The sequence below is a fragment of the Rhodofomes roseus genome (assembly GCF_022264815.1).
Source record: "Rhodofomes roseus strain CIRM-BRFM 1785 chromosome Unknown C8Q71scaffold_15, whole genome shotgun sequence".
Lineage (NCBI taxonomy): Eukaryota > Fungi > Basidiomycota > Agaricomycetes > Polyporales > Fomitopsidaceae > Rhodofomes > Rhodofomes roseus.
Window position 1 is genome coordinate 527,428 of NW_025952971.1, and position 19,820 is coordinate 547,247.

Below are 19,820 nucleotides of genomic sequence, written 5' to 3' on the forward strand. Positions count from 1 at the left end.
TGGTATGTTCATTGCAACTGTATCAAGAAATAATGCCCAACCTGATCTCTTGCCCACCCAGGCAATAATCCTACTTGAACGGCGATCCAAATCCCCAGGGCTAGTGGTCGCTGTGCTAGTAGAGGGCCAGGCCAGCCAGGCAACTCGAATCCCTATCTCGTTGGCGTATGCGTGTCGTCCGACGTCTGATCATGCTAACGCTCTCAATAGTTGGCACGAATATCTGACTGAGTGCGCTTCGCTTGTGATGAGTCATTTAGTCCTGCCAGCGCGATGCTATGAGGCGTATGTCCCCCGCTCCTACGTTGCCACAGCTACGCGAATAACCATCCTGTGCCAGGAAAATTGCTCTTACGACTAACGTTCTCCCCGGCAGACGCTAAAGAACTCTCAGATGACCTTCGGGGCGTTTCATTGCTCGGTTCCGATTCCGTCTTCTCGATATAACTCAGTGGGGCTGTGATAACAGGTACGTCGACCCTTCATCCCTACGGGAGCGACGACGATGAAGTATCTCACGTCTGCGACTGGACAGCGACTATGTTATGCCATCAATCTCATAGCGGGTTTGGCTATCTTCTTGTAAGCTCCAGTAGTCTTCGGCAGCCCTCCGACGCTGATGAAGGTGAAGCTTCGGATATGACCAAGGGATAATGGGAGGTGTGTACAAAACTGTGCATAAACTACACTTGAACGAAACTGATCTCTCGCTATAGGTGTTAACACTTCGCCAGATTATGTTCGCGTCATGAATCTGGGCTATTCGACGTGCGCAATCCTTCACACACCCTCCGCTATTCGCATCTGATCTGTACTAGGTACCACGGTCCTTCCGAGGGCTATGTGATTACTATCACTGAGCCCACTAAGCAAGGCGGTATCGTCAGCATGTACTACTTCGGAACGTTACTGGGCTGTTTCATCGCAGGTTCGCTGGGCGACAGGTCTGTCCGTTGAGCCCAATGAACAGCGTCTTCTGTTCTTAGCTATCTTCTAGTATTGGGCGCATCAAGACATTGCTCATTGTAAGCATGCACGTAACTCTTCCCTGTACCACATTGACCGCGTCTGTAGGGCAGCGTCTGGGTACTCTTAGGCGCAGTGCTGCAGTGCTCTGCACAAAATGTCGCCTGGTATAGTATCACCTCGTCCTATCCCGTTCTCACTCGACCATAGGATGCTCTGCGCCAGACTGATCAACGGCATTGGTACCGGATACCTCAACGCGGTCGTACCGGTCTGGAGCGCCGAGGTCGCATCGCCTGAGATCCCGAGGTGCATTCATTGCAAGTGAATTTACATTGAATGTCGTCGGCGTAGTAGTCGCGTATTGGATCGAGTTCGGGTTGAGCTTTGTCGGCGACGGCACTAGCCAGGTGCGATGGCGTGTGCGTATGCTTCTCATGCCCTATGCTCAGATCGCCGGTAACGATCGCTCCTTAGCTTCCCATTGCTATCCAAATTGTTCCCATACTCATTTTCATGGTGAGCTCGATCCTCGGCTCCTGGATACCGGCGTATGTCATCATTGAATCCCTACAGGCCTGCGTTCCTATGATGCCGGGTGAGTATAACGGTAGTCTCATGGCGTTCATGTTTTGACAACTCTATTTCACGTCAATATAGAAAGTCCAAGGTGGCTCCTGAAGATGGGGCGCAGTGAAGAAGCTCTTCGCATCCTTGCTCGATTTCGTTCCGAAGCGGCAGATCTGGAGGACTCGCTGGTTCTTGTCGAGTTCGAAGAGGTCACAATGGCGGTTGAGCTGGAGAAGCGGCACTCCGCAGGAAATTCATACATCGCGATGTTCCTAGGCCTGCACGATGACGACCTCCACGTCGCGCGTCGGGTGCAACTCTCGATGTGGCTGCAGATCCTCCAGGAGTATGTATCGACGATGCGTCCGTAACGCATGCCGCTGAAGTCTGAGATACGTAGGTGGACGGGCATCGTGGCGATCATATTCTATGCCTCCACAATTTTCTCTAACGCCGGGTATTCTCCGCGCAAGTCTCAGTGGCTTTCTGGCCTCAACTACGTACGTTCTCTCCTCCGATTACCACGTCCACGCAGTGACGACTCGCACATGTTACAAGATCACGTACACGCTCTGCACCCTGTTCGGTGTCTTGGCGATCGACCGTGTCGGCCGTCGTATCGGATTATGGTGGGGAGCCGTCGGCCAAGGAACATCCCTCATCCTCGCAGGCGCCTTCAGCCGTTTGCTCAAGGACAACCCAGACAAAGCTGCACAGTACGGAGGAGCCGCTGCGCTCTTTGTCTTCACGTACACAGCTATCTTCGGTGCGACATGGCTCGCCATTCCGTGGGTGTATCAGACGGAAATATTCCCTCTGTCCGTGCGGGCAAAGGGCAGCACATGGGGAATAGTTGGGTGGTCTATCGGTGTGTACATCCCGGGGTCATGCCACAAGTATGCGCGTCGCTGACGTCCATCGCAGGTAATGGCTGCATGACTCTCCTCAATCCGATCATGTTCGACCGCATCGGCGAGAACACTCTGCATGTATTCGGCGCGGTGAACTTCCTCACCATCCCGATCGTGTGGGCGTTCTACCCAGAGACGGCGGGCCGTACGTTGGAAGAGATGGATCGACTTTTCATGAGCGATCGACCGTTCGTATGGGACGAAGAGGCTTACTTCGACAGATGGAAGGCGATGGCGCTGGACAGAGCAATGGGCAGTAACTTAGACTCGAAAGATACCACTGCGTCATCACAGTAATCTTCGCCGTTGTCACCCGTACTTGTGCCTTCATATCACCATCCTTATGTTTAGGTTCACCAAGACAGCACAAATACGTCTATGATGCGGTGGAACTATCGTTACATTATGCGGGATAAGTGTGTCTCCGATGAGGCGAACGACAGGATAAGACGAGCAGCCAAGGGCAGCCAGGACTGCTACCATCTTAACGCGGCCACGCCGCCACAGCATAGTGCAGTTACCTCGGAATCCGAGTCACCACTGACTGTAAGCAATACATATATTTTAACTATATTAGACCGTACAGATAGGAGTATCGCTACATCATCGGATGCATTCAAGAGACTAATGGATGACGAGTGAATAGTCGACGTTGAACCCTTATACCGCCGTGCCAGTAGTACTGAGGCTGTCATTGCTCCTTTTCTCCTCCTTCTGCTGCAACGCCCACTTGTCATCTACGGCAGTGTGCAAAGGCAGCGCTTTCATCACAAGGCTCGAGAACAGCCCGAGGCCACCAACGCCCAGAAGAACTTCCCAGACGACCTTGAGGCTGGCTGCGAAGGCTTGTCGAACCTCTGTCCGTAGCGGCTCCGGAAGGCTCGAGATGGTGGGAATGGTCGCGTACGCAATGACTGTGCCCTCCGGGAATTGAGCAGTGAAGGCAGCCGGTAAGTGCTTCGGGAGCTCGTTCTGAAGGACGGTTCCGCCGATCGTTATTCCCCAGACCTTCATCCACGTGTCAGGGTTTCTACAGAAAAGAAGGATGTATAGACATACCATCGCAAAGTTACGGAGGAACATGAAGAAAGCAATGGCGAGACCATTCTGCGAAACATGGACTAGCCGCACATTCCCTTGTCAATGAGACTTTAGGGAAGATTGAATTGGAGACTCACGCGGCGCGAGTACCGGGAAGTATGTCGAGAACGCCAGGAGTCCACATCCCAATGCACACGGTACGATGAAGCCCATCGTGTGGCTAAGCGGGGTATCCGCGTCCAAAGTAATGAGCAGGCCCGTGCCTACCATAAGGGCCACCCAGGCCGTCCACAAGGGCACTCGATATCCCCCCGTGCGATTCACGAGCGCACCTCCCAGCAGCCCAACGGGAGCGATGATCAGCGAGAAGGATAGCGTGTCTACGCCGGCGCCAATGGGGGAGGCGCCCTTGCATGCTTGCAGGTATACTGGAATGTAGTCTGCGAATCCGGTCAGCGTGTACTTCACATGTGCAAGTAGCTGAGCACTCACAGACGAGCCCAATCATCACTATTGGCATGAGGAACGTCTGCATATAACCGCTGATACCAGTGATCGTGGACAGCAAAGCAGAGGGCACCTGCCGACGAATCAGTCGTGCTCGGACATCGGCTGGAATGCGACGCACAAGTGGGTATTCCGGGAAAATACACTCATACGTAATGAACGCCACCATCCCAACAATCCCAATAATGAGAGGCGCGAGCACGGGCGCTGAGGTCCAGGAGTACTGGATGCCGCTCCAAGTCAGTCCAATGACACAAGCCGCCGTCGCAGCGATGACCAGGAACGTGCCACTAAGGGCAAGCACGGCGTCAGCGTGGGATTGCGCAACAGGGCAAGATACACCTACAGCCAGTCAACTCGGCGTAACTTCTCTTTCAGCGTCCCTGGCGGCGTTCGAACACGTAGACAGAATAGCATAATAATGCCCGCGACCCCGCATATTGGGAGGTTGAGATCTGCGACACCGTGAATCAGGCTTGGATGCTATCTTCATGAACAAAACGAAACCCACAGAAGAGCCACCGCCACTGGCCGTTCTGAGCAAGGGCACCGCCGACAATCGGTCCCATACTACTGGCCATCGCCCAAGCACTGCAATAGACTATCCATGAGTAAATTTGTCTATCATTGTCGAGAGTAGGACTTACATTCCTATCAGGCCATTATAGATACCACGCTCACTGAGGGGTACAAGATCAGATATGATTATGGCAGTTGTCGCGGAGATGCCGCCGCCACCGAGGCCCTGGACAGCTGACATGCAGAGTCAACGAATATACTGCAGATGTCAGGGGCCACGTCGTACTTCGTCCAGCAATGAGATGGGTCATACTCTGCGCAGACCCACATAGGGCACTGCCTAGGGCCATGATCGCCAGAGAAGACAGAACAACGATACGTCTTCCGAAGATCTGCGGGAGCATGTACTGTCAGTGCTATAGCCTCGGTTCGCTCACGCGACTGGACGAACCTGAGAGAGACCTCCGCTGAGAGGGATGAAAGCTGTTCCTGCTAGCGTGTACGCCGAGCCGACCCATATGAATGACGAGCCATGCAGATCCTGCACAATAGTCGGGAGCGCATTTGAGACTGCAGCCTATTTGGGTGCCGGTGAGTCGGGCATCAATCATTTGACCAAAACGTACACGTACCAACTCGAGACCAGTGATCATAGTTGCAATTCCGATACCCAGAAAGACGAGCCAGAAACTCGCATCTCGAGGCTGTCTCTCTTGGCCGGTTGTCTGTAAATCCACGACCAGTTTGGACTGCTGAACAACCGGTAGTGTTGCCACAGAATCGTCGCGCATGCTGGAGGTCATCGAGCCGAGAGCGAGAATGGATAATACGAAGGTGCAAGGCAAAAGCAAAAAGAAATAGCAAGATGCGACAATGATTGAAGAAAAAGTATAACAGCCAACACGAACGGCGCCCTGAGGGGCAAATCGGCGGGGAGAAATGAATACCAGATGCGGACAGAGGCACAAGCCCTTTATTCATCAGTGTATCGTCGACGGGTGCGACGGACGGGATGTGACGCGCATGATCAAAACACAAGAGGCGGTATCGCACGCCCAGGATCATCCCTGCGCGCACATTCCGCGGACAATGTCAAGGCGCGATCAACTAGTATGAGCGCTCAAGCTATCCGAGGCAGAGCTTCTATGGCACCGGTACTGGCCCGGCAGTGCTTGTCCTACACTGGCTTTCGGCGGTGAGCAAACCGGAACAAGGACCACATAGGTTGTCGTAATGCTCACCTCCTGTGAAAGGTGCATCCGGGCTGAACAGTGAGAAACTCTGAGAGAGCTCAGGACACATTGAGGCCAAGCCGGAAAGACGTTGATGAGGCGGTGTTGTGGACGAGCCGCAAAGATCAAGCTATCGAGTCTACAAGCACAATTGCTTATCAGCGAACTGTCCAGCGGACGATGTGCATAGGCAACGATCAGTGTTTCCAACAGTGATACGGCGTCTCGGATTCGACGTTCGTGAGCCTTCATGGACAGACAACCGCTCATTGTGGACGGCGCTGACACGACCATTGACTTTAGTACATCCGCTACGAAGCCTCGGGGAACGCGCACTGTTTCACCACAACGCCTTCGGCAGTATGCAGCGCCATTGTATGTAGGTGATGGGAGCATATTCGCAGTACTAGGCGTCTCAGGCGCAGTATTGCTCTCAACACTTACTAGTCACTTTCGACAATCTCTCCAGTCAATGTCGTCCTTCGCATGTCCCTCTTTGGCTCGCTGTCTTGCGACGGTAACTGTTGCGACTGCCCTGCACACGCAACTCGGACTTGGCTCATTAATTGCCACAAGTGAGTGTCAGTACCGAAGGTACTCACTAGATCGTTGTTCTTACTCGAAGCTCAGGTCTGCACAGCAATACGGTACCTCAGTACGATTTTGAACCGTACTCAACGTCTTGGACCGAGCCGACACCGAACGAGTGAGTTGGTAGACACAGAAAGACGAGCACGAAGGTGGTGAATGTTTGAACTTTGGCCGGGCTGCAGAGTGGTTCAACGTGGGATGCGCCGGCTGATAGACGCCGGTCCCTCCCCGAGCCAAGCCGGGCCAAGCCGGGCCCGCTGCCCGGAAACGTTTCCGGCGTGCCACCGGTGAGCTCGTCGCTCGTCGGCCTCATCTTGGGTTCACCATCGGTTCACCAGGGTCTCTCCGGAGTCGTTTCGAGACTTGTTATGGTCATTGTCTCGCCACGCTCTGCATAAACCCGTCGCCCGGACCCTGCGACAACCAATGTCAACAATTATAGTGCGCAACCAGTGGGTATGGTGACAGTTCGTTGGCTCACCGTTCATACTAATTTGGTTGAGAAACTAGATGTTCGAACTCCTAAACTGAAGTAAAAATGGTCATTGAAGATGTACTGCAATTGAGTAAGCGTCGCCATCAAATCCTTCAGGTCAAAGTGAAGCTTACTGGAACTAAGTATCCTCGCTTGAGGCGATACCGCGGTCCGTGAACGTAGTATAGTGCGTTGCCAGCTGGCTAATGTATCACAGGTCGATGGTACGGTACGTAAGTTACTACCTTGAAGACGAAGACGAAAACGGAGGAGAGACGAATCAAGACGCACAGATCGATGTGTGACCGAGAGTGCACGTGGCTGATCTCATGAGCACGGGTCGGTATGTATTCTTCAGACCCATACTTAGATCAACTCTGACTCGATCCAAAGTCGATGTAACTGGCGTTCTTGGTATCGGTTTGTGACACCAGATCCATTATCCACGTACTCGCTAATTGGTTTTTGAAACCAACAGATCATCGCGTGTACTGCGAACTACTGTTCACGCACAATGCCTCGAATATACAGAAACGTCACCGTGACCCAACGTACAACACCACCATCAGCGCGACCGTCCCCGCACATTCGTATCTTTCACGAGAAACTCCCGGGATATGCGCCAACTTCACTTATCTCGCTACCTTCCGTCGCACGCGAGCTTGGTGTAGCCCATGTCCTGCTGAAGAACGAGGCATCCCGCCTCGGCCTACCGGCCTTCAAGATCCTAGGAGCCTCATGGGCCTCTTGTCGCGCTGTCGCTCGTCATGTGGGCTTGCCATGGGATCAGGATGCCGTGCCTCCACTGAGCGATCTCGCCTCTGTGCTGAAAGGCAGTGACATCAACCTGACGCTTTTCGCCGCGACGGAGGGAAACCATGGCCGCGCTGTTGCACGCGTTGCTCAGCTACTCGGGATTGGATGCACGATATATGTGCCACGCGACATGCCCGATTCCACGCGGAACTTCATCGCCTCGGAAGGTGCTCAAATTGTGGAGGTCAATGGAGATTACGATCTCGCAGTTCGCGAGTCGTATGTCGCAGCGAACGCACACGAGGGTGGCCTCCTTATCCAGGATACTGCATTCGCTGGATACGAAGAGATATCCCAGGTCAGTCAATGGTTACCAAGACTATTGACGAACCAACTCAAAGAATATACAGTGGATCGTCGACGGCTATTCGACTTTGCTTCGCGAAGTCGACGATCAAGTCGCTCAGATGACGGGAAAGCGCGGACCAGACCTCGTCGTCACGCCCGTCGGCGTAGGGTCTCTCGGTCAAGCCGTCACAACCCACTACAAACAGCCTGACTGCTCAGCACGAACCCAAGTCGTCACCGTCGAGCCTGATACGGCATCCTGCCTTCTTCGGAACCTCCTCAATCGTCCGCAAGCCAATACTCCAGAGACGACCCTCAGAAGTCACACCATCATGGCCGGCTTAGACTGCGCTACTGTTTCCTCTATCGCCTGGCCGATCCTCCGAGATGGCGTTGATGTAGCTCTGTCCGTTCCCGACATCGCAGCACATCAGGCAGTTGAAAGCCTCCTCGCAGAGCATCTCGACATCGGGCCATGCGGTGCCGCACCGCTTGCAGCGCTCCGCCGGGTATCCGCCGAGACTGCCTCTGAACTGCTGAAACCCGACAGCGTCGTCGTGCTTCTCGCCACCGAAGGCACGCGGGACTACCCCAAGCCCTTCGACACCACGACGACCGACCCCGTCCAGCTCACTCATATCCTCACCCAGATCGACTCCTCCAACCCCGATCTCAGCGAGGGTGCGGGCGCGGGCGAGACCGCCATCGCCGACTTCCTCTGCGGCTGGCTGGCGCATCACGACTTCGAGGTGCACCGCCTCGAGGGCACGCCGGGGCGTCCCACAATCGTGGGCGTCGCCCGGGGAAGTGGCGGAGGCCGGTCGTTGATGCTGAACGGGCATGTGGACACGGTCACACTCACCGGTTACGCCGGGGATCCCCTGAGCGGCGAGCTGAAGGATGGTGCTGTCCATGGACGTGGGGCGTTCGATATGAAAGCCGGAGTGGCCGCGTCTCTCGTGGCTGCCCTTCGGGCGCGCAATACACACGAACTGAGAGGAGACATCATACTTGCGCTCGTGGCTGACGAGGAGAACCTGAGCATCGGGACGATCGAGCTGTTGGCTGCGGGCTGGCGAGCGGACGCCGCTGTGGTGAGCGAGCCGACCGAACACGGCCTGATGCTCTCGCATAAAGGCTTCCTCTGGGCGGACGTTGACATCCTTGGGAAAGCCGGACACGGCTCTCGTCCAGACTTGTGCGTCGATGCTATCGTGAAGGCGGGCCACTTCCTCGTCGCACTCGAGAAATATGGGCAAGAGCTGATCGCTGGTAAAGTGAACGATTCGCCAGTTCACCCAAAGGTCGGGACAGGGACAGTGCACGCTGGAATCATCAAAGGCGGGGAGGAGCTCACCTCATATCCCGCTCTCTGCACTGTGTCGATCGAGCGGAGGACAGTTCCAGGCGAGACGCCCGAGCTCGTTGAAACACAGCTGCGTGTGCTTCTTGACCATCTAGTCACCACTGTGCCGGATTTCCGCTACGTCCTACATATGCGCGATTCTCGGGCTCCATACGAGATCGAAGAAGGACATCCGTTCGTCCACATGTTCGAGAGCCACGCGCAGACGGTGATCGGACATAAGCCCACCGTAATATCTGGGACATACTGGACGGACAGCGCTCTACTTGCGGAGAAGGGAATCCCGACCATTCTGTTCGGTGTCCAGGGAGAGGGGGCGCATGCTGCGAAGGAGTTCGCCACCGTCCGTAGCATCGATCAGGTCACAGAGATTTTGACGAAAGTCGCAATTGACTTTTGTAAGTAATGTGAAGTTGTTCTCCTGAAGGGAGGAAAACGGAAGCTGTGGCTTCGCCTGTGATTCATTTGCAATTTTGAAATGTATACTTATATCGGCGCCCACTGTAACCCTGATTTGAGCAGACGAGAAATTTCTCTTACTTGCTCAATCATGCATACGTTGAATTTGTTTTTTTGTCGAACTGCCTGACTGATGTGACGGTAATCGACAGTCTCGCGATCGTCGATCTCGCAATGAGACCCGACCAAACCGCAACCGTCTTGCGTAGCAGCATCCACGTCGCACGATTCCAGGTGCTACAGCCATCTACGCACCTATCACGTCAATGACCAACTATGGCCGCGACCTGGCGCCCATTTTACATGTGCAAGTTATGCTCACTGCAGGACATGCTCCACTGGCACTGCTTCGCGAGTTCGGAGTCCATTATCTCTATTCTGAGTTAGAAGTGTCCCACCTTGCATACGCGCCCCATGATGCTGCAAGTGATAGTATGAAAATTAACCAGAGGCCGTAAGAACTCGTACTCGTTTCTCTAGGTGTCGGCATGCACTCCGAGTCATGCGAAGGGCGAGATTCCGATCTGCTTGAGTCACGTGAAGGAGGAGCAGCCTATTTTGGACCTACCCCAATGCGTTGACTCGTATAGCAACGCACAAACTCCTGGTACTTACCGTCCTCTCTTCGCTATTTGCTTATACATCCGTTCTTTGCAATTCAGAGAGCTGAATGCATCAGAAGATGGTGGCGAAAGGCGTGGTAGGTCCAAGATAGGTCAAAGGGCGTTCCGAAGCATGTCGGGAATACGTTCGCCGTTGGCTTGATTCCAACTGTGCATCACGATTCACAAACGTCTACATCACAACTCTATGGGAGAATGATGGATGCTGACTCAAGAACTGACATTGGTGCGCTCAACTGCGGTGTGTGTGATGTTCGCCGACGTGACATTGCACTTGAACTGAGAGGGGCTCAGCCTGTTCAATTTACAGGCAGCGAACCATGTACTCGCAGTATCTCACTACTACGCAGCACGCTCTGGCTCTGATCGACAGAATGGATACAAATGGGCTCCCCCGGACGCATGGTTGCAAGGAGGAGGATGTTGACAACCTCCTGCCCGCGCTCATTAGAATTAGTCTTTGTCTCAGAGTAACATGAAGCGACAAGCCTGGGAGATGAATGACGCCAAAGTACACTTTTCTGGCCTTGTTCCATTCGAGTCACCATGCAGAGCGCCAGTAGCATAGGTATGCGCAGAACCTTCACGAGGTATGTAAAGCCTACACGTTGCAGGTTATGCTCTCCATCTCGGTTCAGGAGCTCTACACTCCCATCCGACTCCCCCTTGTCATTCGATTATGTTGGCTATATCAATCTTTGCAGTCGCTCTCGGCGCTATAGTCCCGAACGTTGCCGGTGCAGAGCTGTTCCAGTGGTTCAGCGACTATGACTGCAAGAGTAAGCATTTGATCCTCGCTCAAATTGTTATAAATCCCACTGAGGTCGTGCCTTGCAGATCCTGTGAACGGAGCATGTGTTGCCAGCGAGGGAGAATGTTGCACTCCGCCGTACCCTCCAGGCATCAACTCGGTGTATGTCACAGCCACAGACGATGCTAGCGAGAGTGAGTCATTGCGTTGATATCCCGATCGTCATGTGTATTTGATCGCTTACGTTTTCCTGCAGTTAGCTTCACCATATTCGCAAACGGGAACTGCCAGAACCCGGTCGACCCCATCTTGCAGTACTCCGGCTCAGGTGCCGCGGGCACTGGGTGTTACAACGCTGCGAAGTGAGTAGTTTGACTATGATATGCCTGTTCGGTGAAGCTCATGTATCTTAGCGCGGCGGTCGGTTCGACTCTCGGTGGCGAGGAATTGTAATTCGCCGTGGATGAGACGTCTCGTAACCACTGTATGTAACCAGAGTCGTCAATCAATCATACTACTACCCCGCATGTTGGACAGTATTATGGCGAAGCCGAAGTCCTGAGCTGAGCCTATCGAGTACTTGTATCAACCGTCACTTACCGACAAAACTCTCGCGGGTCTTCATACTTACACGTTCTTGAGTTCTTGCGATTCGGCGCTTATGCTGTAGTACGCTCGTACTCGAAGCGCTTGAGGAGGACTCGAGGCCACCGAGTCTGGCGCACTACATGCTGCACCACGTCGTCCGTGGCCGTCGTATGACCTATCGCTGTGAATATATACTAGCATTGGATATGAGCAGATCATGGAGGCCGGGGCTTGCGCGCCACGTCACGGTCACGGTGACTCTGCGCTCAGCCACCACCGCGCGTCACACTGTCCCACACTACTGTCCTCCACTCTGAGTCTCTGACCCTTGCGAACTCGCTCGATGCTCACTATATCGGCTCTGAATGTCCATTCTTGAGAAATGTCCATCATCTTAAGTCTTTAAAAGCTGCAAGGTCGTGCGAAGGGAAGAGGGGCACATGCACTTCGATTCGGAGCATCATGGACTCACCAGGGAGGCAATCGCGATTCACGAGGTCTGCTGTGTGCGTGCTGCTTGCGTACCATGTCGTGTACACCGTCTATAGACAGTGTTAACCTTGAGGCTACTTATGAAGGAGGAGGGCGGGCCCACCTGGGACCTCTCAGTCGGTTGGCCTGCCACTGACAACTCGGAAACTGTTCGGGCGGCGTGCAAGGATCTTGTTGGGCCGAGCAGCGAAGAGGAAGCTCGTCCTATACATGAGGATCTTGGCCGGGCTGAGTACTAATGACGCAGAGAAAGCTCGTCCGACGCGTGAGTATCGTGTTCAAGGCTGTGAGAGGGAAGTGGACGGCGACCTACGACAACGTGGTGACTGTAGACAAACTGTAGACTCGATAACTCAGAAGAACGAAGATTGGTTCAGGGTGCACGTGCCAGCGGGCGGAGATCGAAAAGGTAAGCAGCCACCCGCGGCGCGCTTAAGCACACACTGAGCGACTCGGATGCTACATACAAACTACATACATTATCTCTCATATCGTCGCTGGATGGACCCTCCTTGCTGCGATGCTTTGTTTCAGACAGCATACATCCGGCCTGCCAGTGCTGAGCGAATGAAAACTTCAGCCTGCTGCGACGTCAGTCAGTGACCCTCGCTGTACAAGACCAACTCGGACATCCGAGACGCGTAGCTGGTTTGCTCACTTGATCTCTCTCTGTCCGCTCAGCATTCCTTCCGCGGGTTTCAAATGTATACTTCAATTCCACCAGGAGCGACTGTCCGTGGCGAAGTGCCGTGTTGGCGCACTAGTGAAGGACAAGTTTCGCCAGCCTTGAGCAAGCCGTTCCCAAACCTGGCTTTCGTCCAGTTCTCGTTCGCATTCGAGACCGAGGTGGGCGCCGGCACGGGTATCTGTCGCCTCAAGAACGCGGAGGGCGTCTCGAAGGCGTACACAATGTGTTACGTGTACCGCACTCGGGGCCCTCGGGATACCCTGAGAAGGTGCGTTTGTGCGCAAGATCATCGCGATACCACTGACACTTCCGTTGCAGGCGGGTGCCCTGCGCGATGCGACTATGAAACATGACGGCTGGGCCAAGAAGCGCGCCACAGACAGTGCGTTCGTTAACGACAGTCCGGTCGTACTACTAGAAGTGGGCGCTGGTCATACGGGTGCGCGGCTCTCGGAGTACGCGCTTTACTCCCCGAGTAGAAGCCGTGGAAGAGAGACAACGTAGGTATATGCAGTCAGGATGTTGTCCGTGAAGGCTGAACAAGCCTCACACAGTGGCGCGACCGGTACAAGAGACTGTCGTTGCACCTGTCGTCGTTGCGGCGGAGACGTTCAAGCCGGGACTGTCTCGTAAGCGTCCACCTAGTCTATCTCAGACGCTGACGATGCTCAGTTATTGCAGGTCTGTTAATGAGGGAATTCCGACTGAGACAGCGGACCACCTGAGCGCATCGTTGCCGATCCCCGTAAGCCTGCGACTCCACAGCCGGATCTTCCCTTATCTAGCATCGACGACGGAGAAGTGCGTCGTCGAACCATGGGCGCTGAACTTGCGCTGCACACCCGACCATCAACGTGTCAAGGAAGAGAAGCTCGGATTGCGAGCATTGGTGCGCTGACATCTTCTCCCAGCGTAGGCCGTGGGCAAATGATACGACACCGTGGTTCGAGCATCTCGGAGGAAGTGTACCACTAAAAGCTATGATATCACCCAGATCTCTGCATCCACCAGCGAAAGTTACTCAGGACCCACGCACCCACTGCAATTGTCATGATGGCAGAGACTGGCACGATCCCATTCACATACAACCAGGAAACGTACCAGACCTGGTACAAAGTGGTCGGCGACATCTCCTCCGATATACGGCCTGTCATCGCACTCCATGGCGGCCCCGGCTTCTCTCACCATTACATGCTCCCTCACGCCGAGCTCGCGAAATCCCGTGGCATTCCCGTCATCTTCTACGACCAGATCGGCAACGGCGAGTCGTCTCACCCCGCCAACAAGCCGAAGGAGTTCTGGTCGCTGGACCTCTTCATGGACGAGCTCGACAACCTCCTCGCCCACTTCCGCATCAACGACAACTTCGACCTCGTCGGCCACTCCTGGGGCGCCATGCTCGCCCTGCACTACGCCTCGCACCGTCAGCCACAGGGATTAAAGCACCTCGTTATTGTCAGCGGCACCCCCGCAACGGAGCTCTGGGTTGAGGGGACGACCAGACTGCGCAAGCAGCTGCCGCCCGACGTGCTCGACGTGCTCGAGCGCCACGAGGCTGCAGGGACGACGGACAGCAAGGAGTACCAGGACGCGCTCATGGTCTTCTACAAGAAGCACGTCTGCACCCTCGATCCGTGGCCCAAGCAGCTGCTCCAGTCGTTTGACGTGATGGGCAAGGATCCCACCGTGTACACGACCATGTACGTCCGCTTGCCCTGGTAGCGGGTCGCGATAGCGACGTGCTGATGTGAACACTGCCAGGTGGGGCTCGTCCGAGATGTCCGCCGACGGAACGCTGCGCACCTGGACCTGTGTCGATCAGCTGCACACCATCCACTGCCCGACGCTGCTCACCAACGGGCGCATGGACGAAGCGCACGACGTGAATGTCATGCCCATGTTCAACAAGTTGCCGCGCGTCAAGTGGGTCCAGTTCGCCAACAGCAGCCACCTCGCCTTCTTCGAGGAGCCTGAGCGATACATTGCCGTCGTATCCGACTTTTTGCTGAACGCTTAGCGGCTGAATCGAGATTGTCTTGTGAGGTCGAGCTTCGTGTCCGTCGGGTTTTCTTGCAATGCAATACCGTTACAAAACTTGTTGGGTATCGTCCGCATAGTCGGAGTCACGATTGAAACAGCCGAGCTTGTATACCATTGCGTAGATGCCGGGCAAGGAGGTAACGGGGGGGCGTCGATGTGGGTGGCCAACATCATCATCTCCCATTTCAAGCGGTACGTGAAGCTATGCATGTATCGTCACAAGGACTCATTACCATTTGGATAGCTACTCTGCATCGCTGATTTTGGAGATCGGTTATGGACATACCGTGACCTCTGTCGAGAGTGCCGAGTTCATTTGATTGGTGGAAGCCGGGATATATGAAGTTTTCGGCGGTAGTGGAGCCGGTTCAGCGCTGGTTGACTTCTTCCCTATCTGTAAGCTACTAATCATTGAATCACTGGGTCGTTTCCGTGCTGACAGCACAGGCAGCCGGTGTGGCGAAACCTTCGTTCACGACTGCCATGATGCAAGATTGTCTGAAGAAGGGCGCTCTGACCAGCGAAGATGAGATTGTGATCAAGGGCACTGCTGGAACACTCTACGCAGGTATGCTTTTGATCGCGTTGACTCCCTTTGCATCACTGACGATGACTTCGTTCAGCGGGTACTGACACGGTAACGGGCAAATACATGGTTCCATCGTCCTGATGCTTAGTGGTTGCAGACTTTGACGTCGATTATGGTCTTCATCCTTGCGATGGTGCAACCTCCTGACATCTTTCAGAAAGCTCAAGAGGAAGTCATTCAAGTTGTCGGAGAGACCAGGCTCCCGGAGTTCAACGATAGGACATCGCTGCCGTATCTCGAGAACATCATCACAGAGGTGTACAGGTATGACGGAGAGCCATAGTAGTCATACATGCAGCCGTCTGACGTGTTCCTAGGTGGTATCCCGCAGTTCCTATAGGTACGTATGTAAACCATATCGCTCAAAATCTACTCAGGCACCTTCGCTAACCGAGTCCAGGGGTCCCGCATCTAGCATCGGACGATGATGTGTACCGTGGCTACTACATACCGAAGGGCTCCATGACTATCCAACATATGGTATGGTAGCGCTCTACGTCTATATCGCGCTCCGCGTCAGGCTGAATGTCACTCTAGGGCAATGTTCCATGACCCAGAAGTATACCCGGAGCCAGAGATGTTCAAGCCTGAGCGGTTTGCAAACATAGACACCGACCGTGGCGATGATCCGAACCTGGGCGACCCGCGGAAGATAGTATTCGGCTTCGGACGAAGGTAAAATCGCATCAACGCCGGTTCATAATTGACTGAAAAGTGACCACAAACTTCTAGGGTTTGTCCAGGACGATACTTCGCCGACAACAGTGTCTAGATCGTTGCAGCTTGTATCATTTCGACGATGAGCATCCGTAAAGCGCGGGACGCACGTGGGGAGGAAATCACACCATCGCCGAAGTTTCACAACGGTATCGTCCTGTACGTGAGCTCGTGTGTTCTCATCCTGTGATTCTGACCCTTGAGTTGCCTGTAGTCATCCAGAACCGTTCGTCTGTGACATTCGCCCTCGATCAGAACAAGCCGGCAACTGATCTTCGAAAACCTGAGCCCCGGAAAGGTCTGAGCTTTGCAATACAATTACCTCCTCGGTAATAAACCTATCTTTTACTTATACGCCGTCGACGCAGTCGCTGACATTCACCAGATACTTAGCACTGGGGCATCGCAGCGATCCAACGCTTTGTTGCGAATGGACTACGCTTCTCTGATGGCTCGTAACTGGAGGCAGATGTCATAACGCTTACGAATCTCCGAGTCGTCCGAGCCGCGATGAACCAGGATGCCCCGGATCCCTGTGTGTCGCGTGTGGTCAACACATGTGCACTACGGCTAGATAGAAACCTCTTCTTCTCAGGCTTCTCCGTCGTCAGTAATCCTCAATCTACTACAAATTCTCCACGTCATACTTCTGTACGCAGCCATCTTGTTAAATACTTCGAATTGGTACTGCGACGTTGTGCTATCCCTCGCTGTTCAGCGTCCCGAAGTTCAAGTATTCGACCACCTCGGGCTCATGGAGAATGCCGATAGCTACTAGTATCCAACCTATTCGCAATCTTGATCTCAACCTCACAGTGGGTAGCATGTTCATCGGTGTACTGTTCTCTGCACTGTATGTTGCTTCGGTGAAGAATCTCGAAACGTCCGGCACAGTGACTCTGTTGCAGGTTCTATGGCTTGACGTGCGCTCAAGTTGTGTACTACTCGTCGGCTTACTACAACAGCGACAAGACACTCGTGAAGGCATTCGTAAGTTTCATTGTTGTTTCCGCACTCTGAGCCCTGACGTTCACCACAATTTGAGGTTTATGGAATAATGTTGGTAGAGGAGCTTCATACTCGGTCGCACGGCGTTGACGAGATCGACAAGGATATTTGACACAATCATCACTGCGGTGGATGCTGCGGTATGTGTCCGTGATATATCTTGGGTGTCGTTTGGTAATTGAACGAGAACACCGGCTATGGGAAGACTTCATGGGCCTTTGTCATCGAGGGACATGCCAACCCTCCAAGTGTTCTGATCGAGCCAAAGTATGTACCTGATCGCATTGCTGGTATTATAACTGACGTGGGACTTCACATAGAGTGTACGCCGTGAGTGTAGTATTTGTCGCGTTTCATGTCTACCCATTGTTCATCTATACCATCGCAATGTAGGCTGAAAATGTTCTGGTGGTGCGTGATCACAACCGGACGATGTCAGATGACTGACGTCCGGATAGCGCTTTGTCATATGTGCTGTTCAAATGTGCCAAAGTCTCTTGCCGAACATATGAACGCATGGACTTACTGCCATCTTCAGGTTCTATATCCATGGACTCTGGACATGTAAGCTATGCACGCCGGCAGATTGTCGTTCATACTCTAACTGACCGTTTTTAGTGCTCACGCGGTTCGGAACAACCTACAAAGCACGATTGGCGATCACGATGCCCCCGGTAAGTCCCCACGTCTGTGCGTCCGAGTATTATATACGTATCCGAGAGATGTGTCTGTTTTCAGATCTGCCTGTCCCTGATGGCTCTCGGTGGGTCTCGTACCAAGCAGTATGTCATCGAATGTACGCTGATCATGCGCGGGAACGATGCTAGTATTTGGCTTCGGTGAGAGCCTGGCATGACGTCGAACGGAGCATAGCAGTGGCTGATCAATTTTTGTGCCGGCAGTCGGAGAGTACAAAATTGCGTATGTAGGGCTGCACATCGTGAATGTGTATGACAGCACGCTAATATGATCTCAGGACGCAGGATTGGATAATCCAAAAGGCGCTTCGTGCGGACGAGGTGCGCCTTCTACACAACTGTGGTTCATGCGCATGCATAGACTCTTGGCATTCATACAGGTTGCGAGCGCAGGCAATTATTGTGCTGCCGCACTGGCGGACCTATGCATATGTGTCTCTCTTTGCTGGACACTGCGCGGCAGACTCTCGGGGTTCGAATGGTCACGGTGAACCGTCTTGCCCTATAATGCCCCTTACTTACAACAACTAACCGTGGCCATCGCAAGCACCGACAATATGATCCGTGTACTTGCAAGCTATATAGTCAATCGCGGGATCCTCTTGACGTGAGTTGTTACTGCTGCACTCGGGTCCAGATACCTCACGCGTGGCATGGCGGCCTTCCAGCGCGATGCAAATCGTAAACTTGGGAGTGGTTCGTCTTCTGACTTTGAACGCTCCGCAAGTGACCTAATTCGAGGTGTTGCGATAGTTCCTGTACAGCGTCAAGCCTGCCTCGCTTCTATGGTTCCCATTCAACTGTATTGAGGTAAAATGTAAGTCGTGTCCTGTCTACTTCGTTGCACCAATTCATTAGCACATCTTACAGTGTATATCAACTCAATGATGGCCGTGTGAGTCACACGCTCATCCCCGGTTTTACATATGCTGAATAATGGCCCTTCAAATTCTTTGCCGCGGCAGCCTGAACGCCCGTCGACACCTCAACGGAGGTGGTGGGGTGTCGTACATTTCAGGATTCACGGACGACGCGGCGACATATGTCGATGGAACCAGCACTAAGGGCGCTCCAGTCGTGGAGAACATCCCGTTGACCACGTTCAGAATCTAACATGTAATTTCTCCTCGTCTGGCGGTGACTACAGGGGTGTTTATCTCCATGTAATGACAATATAGGTCTCACTGTGTACCGTATCAACAAGGTTCGTCTGGGCCGACTCGGAGTACTCGTTTCACGAATTGGCACTGTCCAGCAGTACGCAGGCAGGGCGGCAGATGAGGAATTCAGTCGTGGGGATCGCGCGGGTAGGATGTCTAGTAGATGAATTCTCAACCAAGACTCGTTTGAGGAGGTGTCGCCGTAATATTCGGTCGCCATAACTTATTCGCACAGGATCGGACTAAGCTACCGACCTGCGCGCTCTGTAAAAGGTGTGTTGGTAATTCTATTACGAAGACACCGTACAGCCATCGCGCGCCGAATAAACGAGGCGTTCTGCTCAACAGCGTCCACTTCACCAGTGGTCAGAAATCCGAGTCCGGAGTACGCGCCTTAGTAACGTACTACATTAGACTGTTCTTCGCCCTTGATGTCTTCGCGCAAACACCACAATTGCCGCTGTTGCAGCTTGATCTTGAGCCTGAGGGTGATCCATTTCGAAGCATCTCGGTATCACCATCCCTTCCTCTTCTCACTCAGAATCAACCGGCACCGTTCTGATGAGTCTGAGAATGGACTTCCACAGGCGGCGGCCTAAGGCGGTGCCAATGGATCTCGTACCTCCACAGTCACTGGGAAGAAGCGTCCAATATGACATCGTGTTCAGGCATGTCTACACAGAGCCTGAGATCAAGACCAGACACGCAGCCAAGAAGTTGCGCCG

General features: G+C 53.7%; 7 protein-coding genes across 7 annotated transcripts; 6 read left to right on the forward strand and 1 right to left on the reverse strand.

Moving 5' to 3' along the window:
- Window positions 1-505: 505 nt before the first annotated feature.
- C8Q71DRAFT_908931 (general substrate transporter) lies at window positions 506-2,859 on the forward strand (the record flags this gene model as incomplete). The annotated part of the gene is made up of 13 exons (XM_047929018.1): window positions 506-582; window positions 632-660; window positions 717-768; window positions 819-944; window positions 998-1,025; window positions 1,075-1,125; window positions 1,177-1,252; window positions 1,321-1,376; window positions 1,444-1,564; window positions 1,627-1,882; window positions 1,937-2,036; window positions 2,095-2,404; window positions 2,461-2,859. The coding sequence occupies 13 exons, from the start codon at window positions 506-508 to the stop codon at window positions 2,742-2,744; spliced, it is 1,566 nt and encodes a 521-aa protein (XP_047777061.1). The 3' UTR covers window positions 2,745-2,859.
- Window positions 2,860-3,107: 248 nt separating this feature from the next.
- Window positions 3,108-5,317, reverse strand: C8Q71DRAFT_797804 (iron permease; the record flags this gene model as incomplete). Its single annotated transcript, XM_047925768.1, has 11 exons — window positions 3,108-3,455; window positions 3,507-3,568; window positions 3,626-3,928; window positions 3,981-4,068; window positions 4,117-4,285; window positions 4,342-4,450; window positions 4,507-4,586; window positions 4,643-4,748; window positions 4,801-4,906; window positions 4,966-5,091; window positions 5,147-5,317. The coding sequence occupies 11 exons, from the start codon at window positions 5,315-5,317 to the stop codon at window positions 3,108-3,110; spliced, it is 1,668 nt and encodes a 555-aa protein (XP_047777062.1).
- Window positions 5,318-7,164: 1,847 nt separating this feature from the next.
- C8Q71DRAFT_769457 (tryptophan synthase beta subunit-like PLP-dependent enzyme) lies at window positions 7,165-9,896 on the forward strand. Its single transcript, XM_047924286.1, has 3 exons — window positions 7,165-7,232; window positions 7,291-7,926; window positions 7,979-9,896. The coding sequence occupies exons 2-3, from the start codon at window positions 7,327-7,329 to the stop codon at window positions 9,686-9,688; spliced, it is 2,310 nt and encodes a 769-aa protein (XP_047777063.1). The 5' UTR covers window positions 7,165-7,232; window positions 7,291-7,326; the 3' UTR covers window positions 9,689-9,896.
- A 965-nt stretch (window positions 9,897-10,861) lies between these two features.
- On the forward strand, window positions 10,862-11,655 carry C8Q71DRAFT_146439 (uncharacterized protein). The gene is made up of 4 exons (XM_047916590.1): window positions 10,862-11,143; window positions 11,202-11,309; window positions 11,372-11,477; window positions 11,529-11,655. Exons 1-4 carry the CDS (start codon window positions 11,044-11,046, stop codon window positions 11,566-11,568), a joined length of 354 nt encoding a protein of 117 aa, XP_047777064.1. The 5' UTR covers window positions 10,862-11,043; the 3' UTR covers window positions 11,569-11,655.
- Window positions 11,656-13,933: 2,278 nt separating this feature from the next.
- Window positions 13,934-14,900, forward strand: C8Q71DRAFT_711126 (proline-specific peptidase; the record flags this gene model as incomplete). The annotated part of the gene is made up of 2 exons (XM_047920791.1): window positions 13,934-14,583; window positions 14,645-14,900. The coding sequence occupies 2 exons, from the start codon at window positions 13,934-13,936 to the stop codon at window positions 14,898-14,900; spliced, it is 906 nt and encodes a 301-aa protein (XP_047777065.1).
- Window positions 14,901-15,252: 352 nt separating this feature from the next.
- On the forward strand, window positions 15,253-16,375 carry C8Q71DRAFT_146543 (cytochrome P450). Its single transcript, XM_047916592.1, has 8 exons — window positions 15,253-15,319; window positions 15,375-15,491; window positions 15,547-15,560; window positions 15,610-15,776; window positions 15,830-15,852; window positions 15,913-15,992; window positions 16,050-16,187; window positions 16,245-16,375. Exons 2-7 carry the CDS (start codon window positions 15,407-15,409, stop codon window positions 16,062-16,064), a joined length of 384 nt encoding a protein of 127 aa, XP_047777066.1. The 5' UTR covers window positions 15,253-15,319; window positions 15,375-15,406; the 3' UTR covers window positions 16,065-16,187; window positions 16,245-16,375.
- Window positions 16,376-16,747: 372 nt separating this feature from the next.
- C8Q71DRAFT_146499 (uncharacterized protein) lies at window positions 16,748-19,363 on the forward strand. Its single transcript, XM_047916591.1, has 20 exons — window positions 16,748-17,082; window positions 17,138-17,219; window positions 17,275-17,288; window positions 17,341-17,377; window positions 17,443-17,504; window positions 17,558-17,567; window positions 17,631-17,648; window positions 17,696-17,721; window positions 17,776-17,801; window positions 17,856-17,911; window positions 17,976-18,000; window positions 18,065-18,076; window positions 18,140-18,158; window positions 18,214-18,256; window positions 18,316-18,422; window positions 18,483-18,542; window positions 18,604-18,631; window positions 18,689-18,752; window positions 18,806-18,830; window positions 18,901-19,363. Exons 1-20 carry the CDS (start codon window positions 16,991-16,993, stop codon window positions 19,046-19,048), a joined length of 954 nt encoding a protein of 317 aa, XP_047777067.1. The 5' UTR covers window positions 16,748-16,990; the 3' UTR covers window positions 19,049-19,363.
- The last annotated feature ends 457 nt before the right edge of the window (window positions 19,364-19,820 follow it).

Bases quoted from the DNA above. Each gene is read 5' to 3' on its own strand.
- C8Q71DRAFT_769457 (XM_047924286.1), top strand. From the start codon at position 7,327: ATGCCTCGAATATACAGAAACGTCACCGTGACCCAACGTACAACACCA. The intron at 7,927-7,978 runs GTCAGTCAATGG...AAGAATATACAG, and splicing joins GATACGAAGAGATATCCCAG to TGGATCGTCGACGGCTATTC.
- C8Q71DRAFT_146543 (XM_047916592.1), top strand. From the start codon at position 15,407: ATGATGCAAGATTGTCTGAAGAAGGGCGCTCTGACCAGCGAAGATGAG. The intron at 15,777-15,829 runs GTATGACGGAGA...ACGTGTTCCTAG, and splicing joins ATCATCACAGAGGTGTACAG to GTGGTATCCCGCAGTTCCTA. The intron at 15,853-15,912 runs GTACGTATGTAA...AACCGAGTCCAG, and splicing joins GTATCCCGCAGTTCCTATAG to GGGTCCCGCATCTAGCATCG.
- C8Q71DRAFT_146499 (XM_047916591.1), top strand. From the start codon at position 16,991: ATGCCGATAGCTACTAGTATCCAACCTATTCGCAATCTTGATCTCAAC. The intron at 17,802-17,855 runs GTAAGCTATGCA...GACCGTTTTTAG, and splicing joins TATCCATGGACTCTGGACAT to TGCTCACGCGGTTCGGAACA. The intron at 17,912-17,975 runs GTAAGTCCCCAC...GTCTGTTTTCAG, and splicing joins TGGCGATCACGATGCCCCCG to ATCTGCCTGTCCCTGATGGC.
- C8Q71DRAFT_146439 (XM_047916590.1), top strand. From the start codon at position 11,044: ATGTTGGCTATATCAATCTTTGCAGTCGCTCTCGGCGCTATAGTCCCG. The intron at 11,144-11,201 runs GTAAGCATTTGA...CGTGCCTTGCAG, and splicing joins CAGCGACTATGACTGCAAGA to ATCCTGTGAACGGAGCATGT. The intron at 11,310-11,371 runs GTGAGTCATTGC...GTTTTCCTGCAG, and splicing joins CACAGACGATGCTAGCGAGA to TTAGCTTCACCATATTCGCA.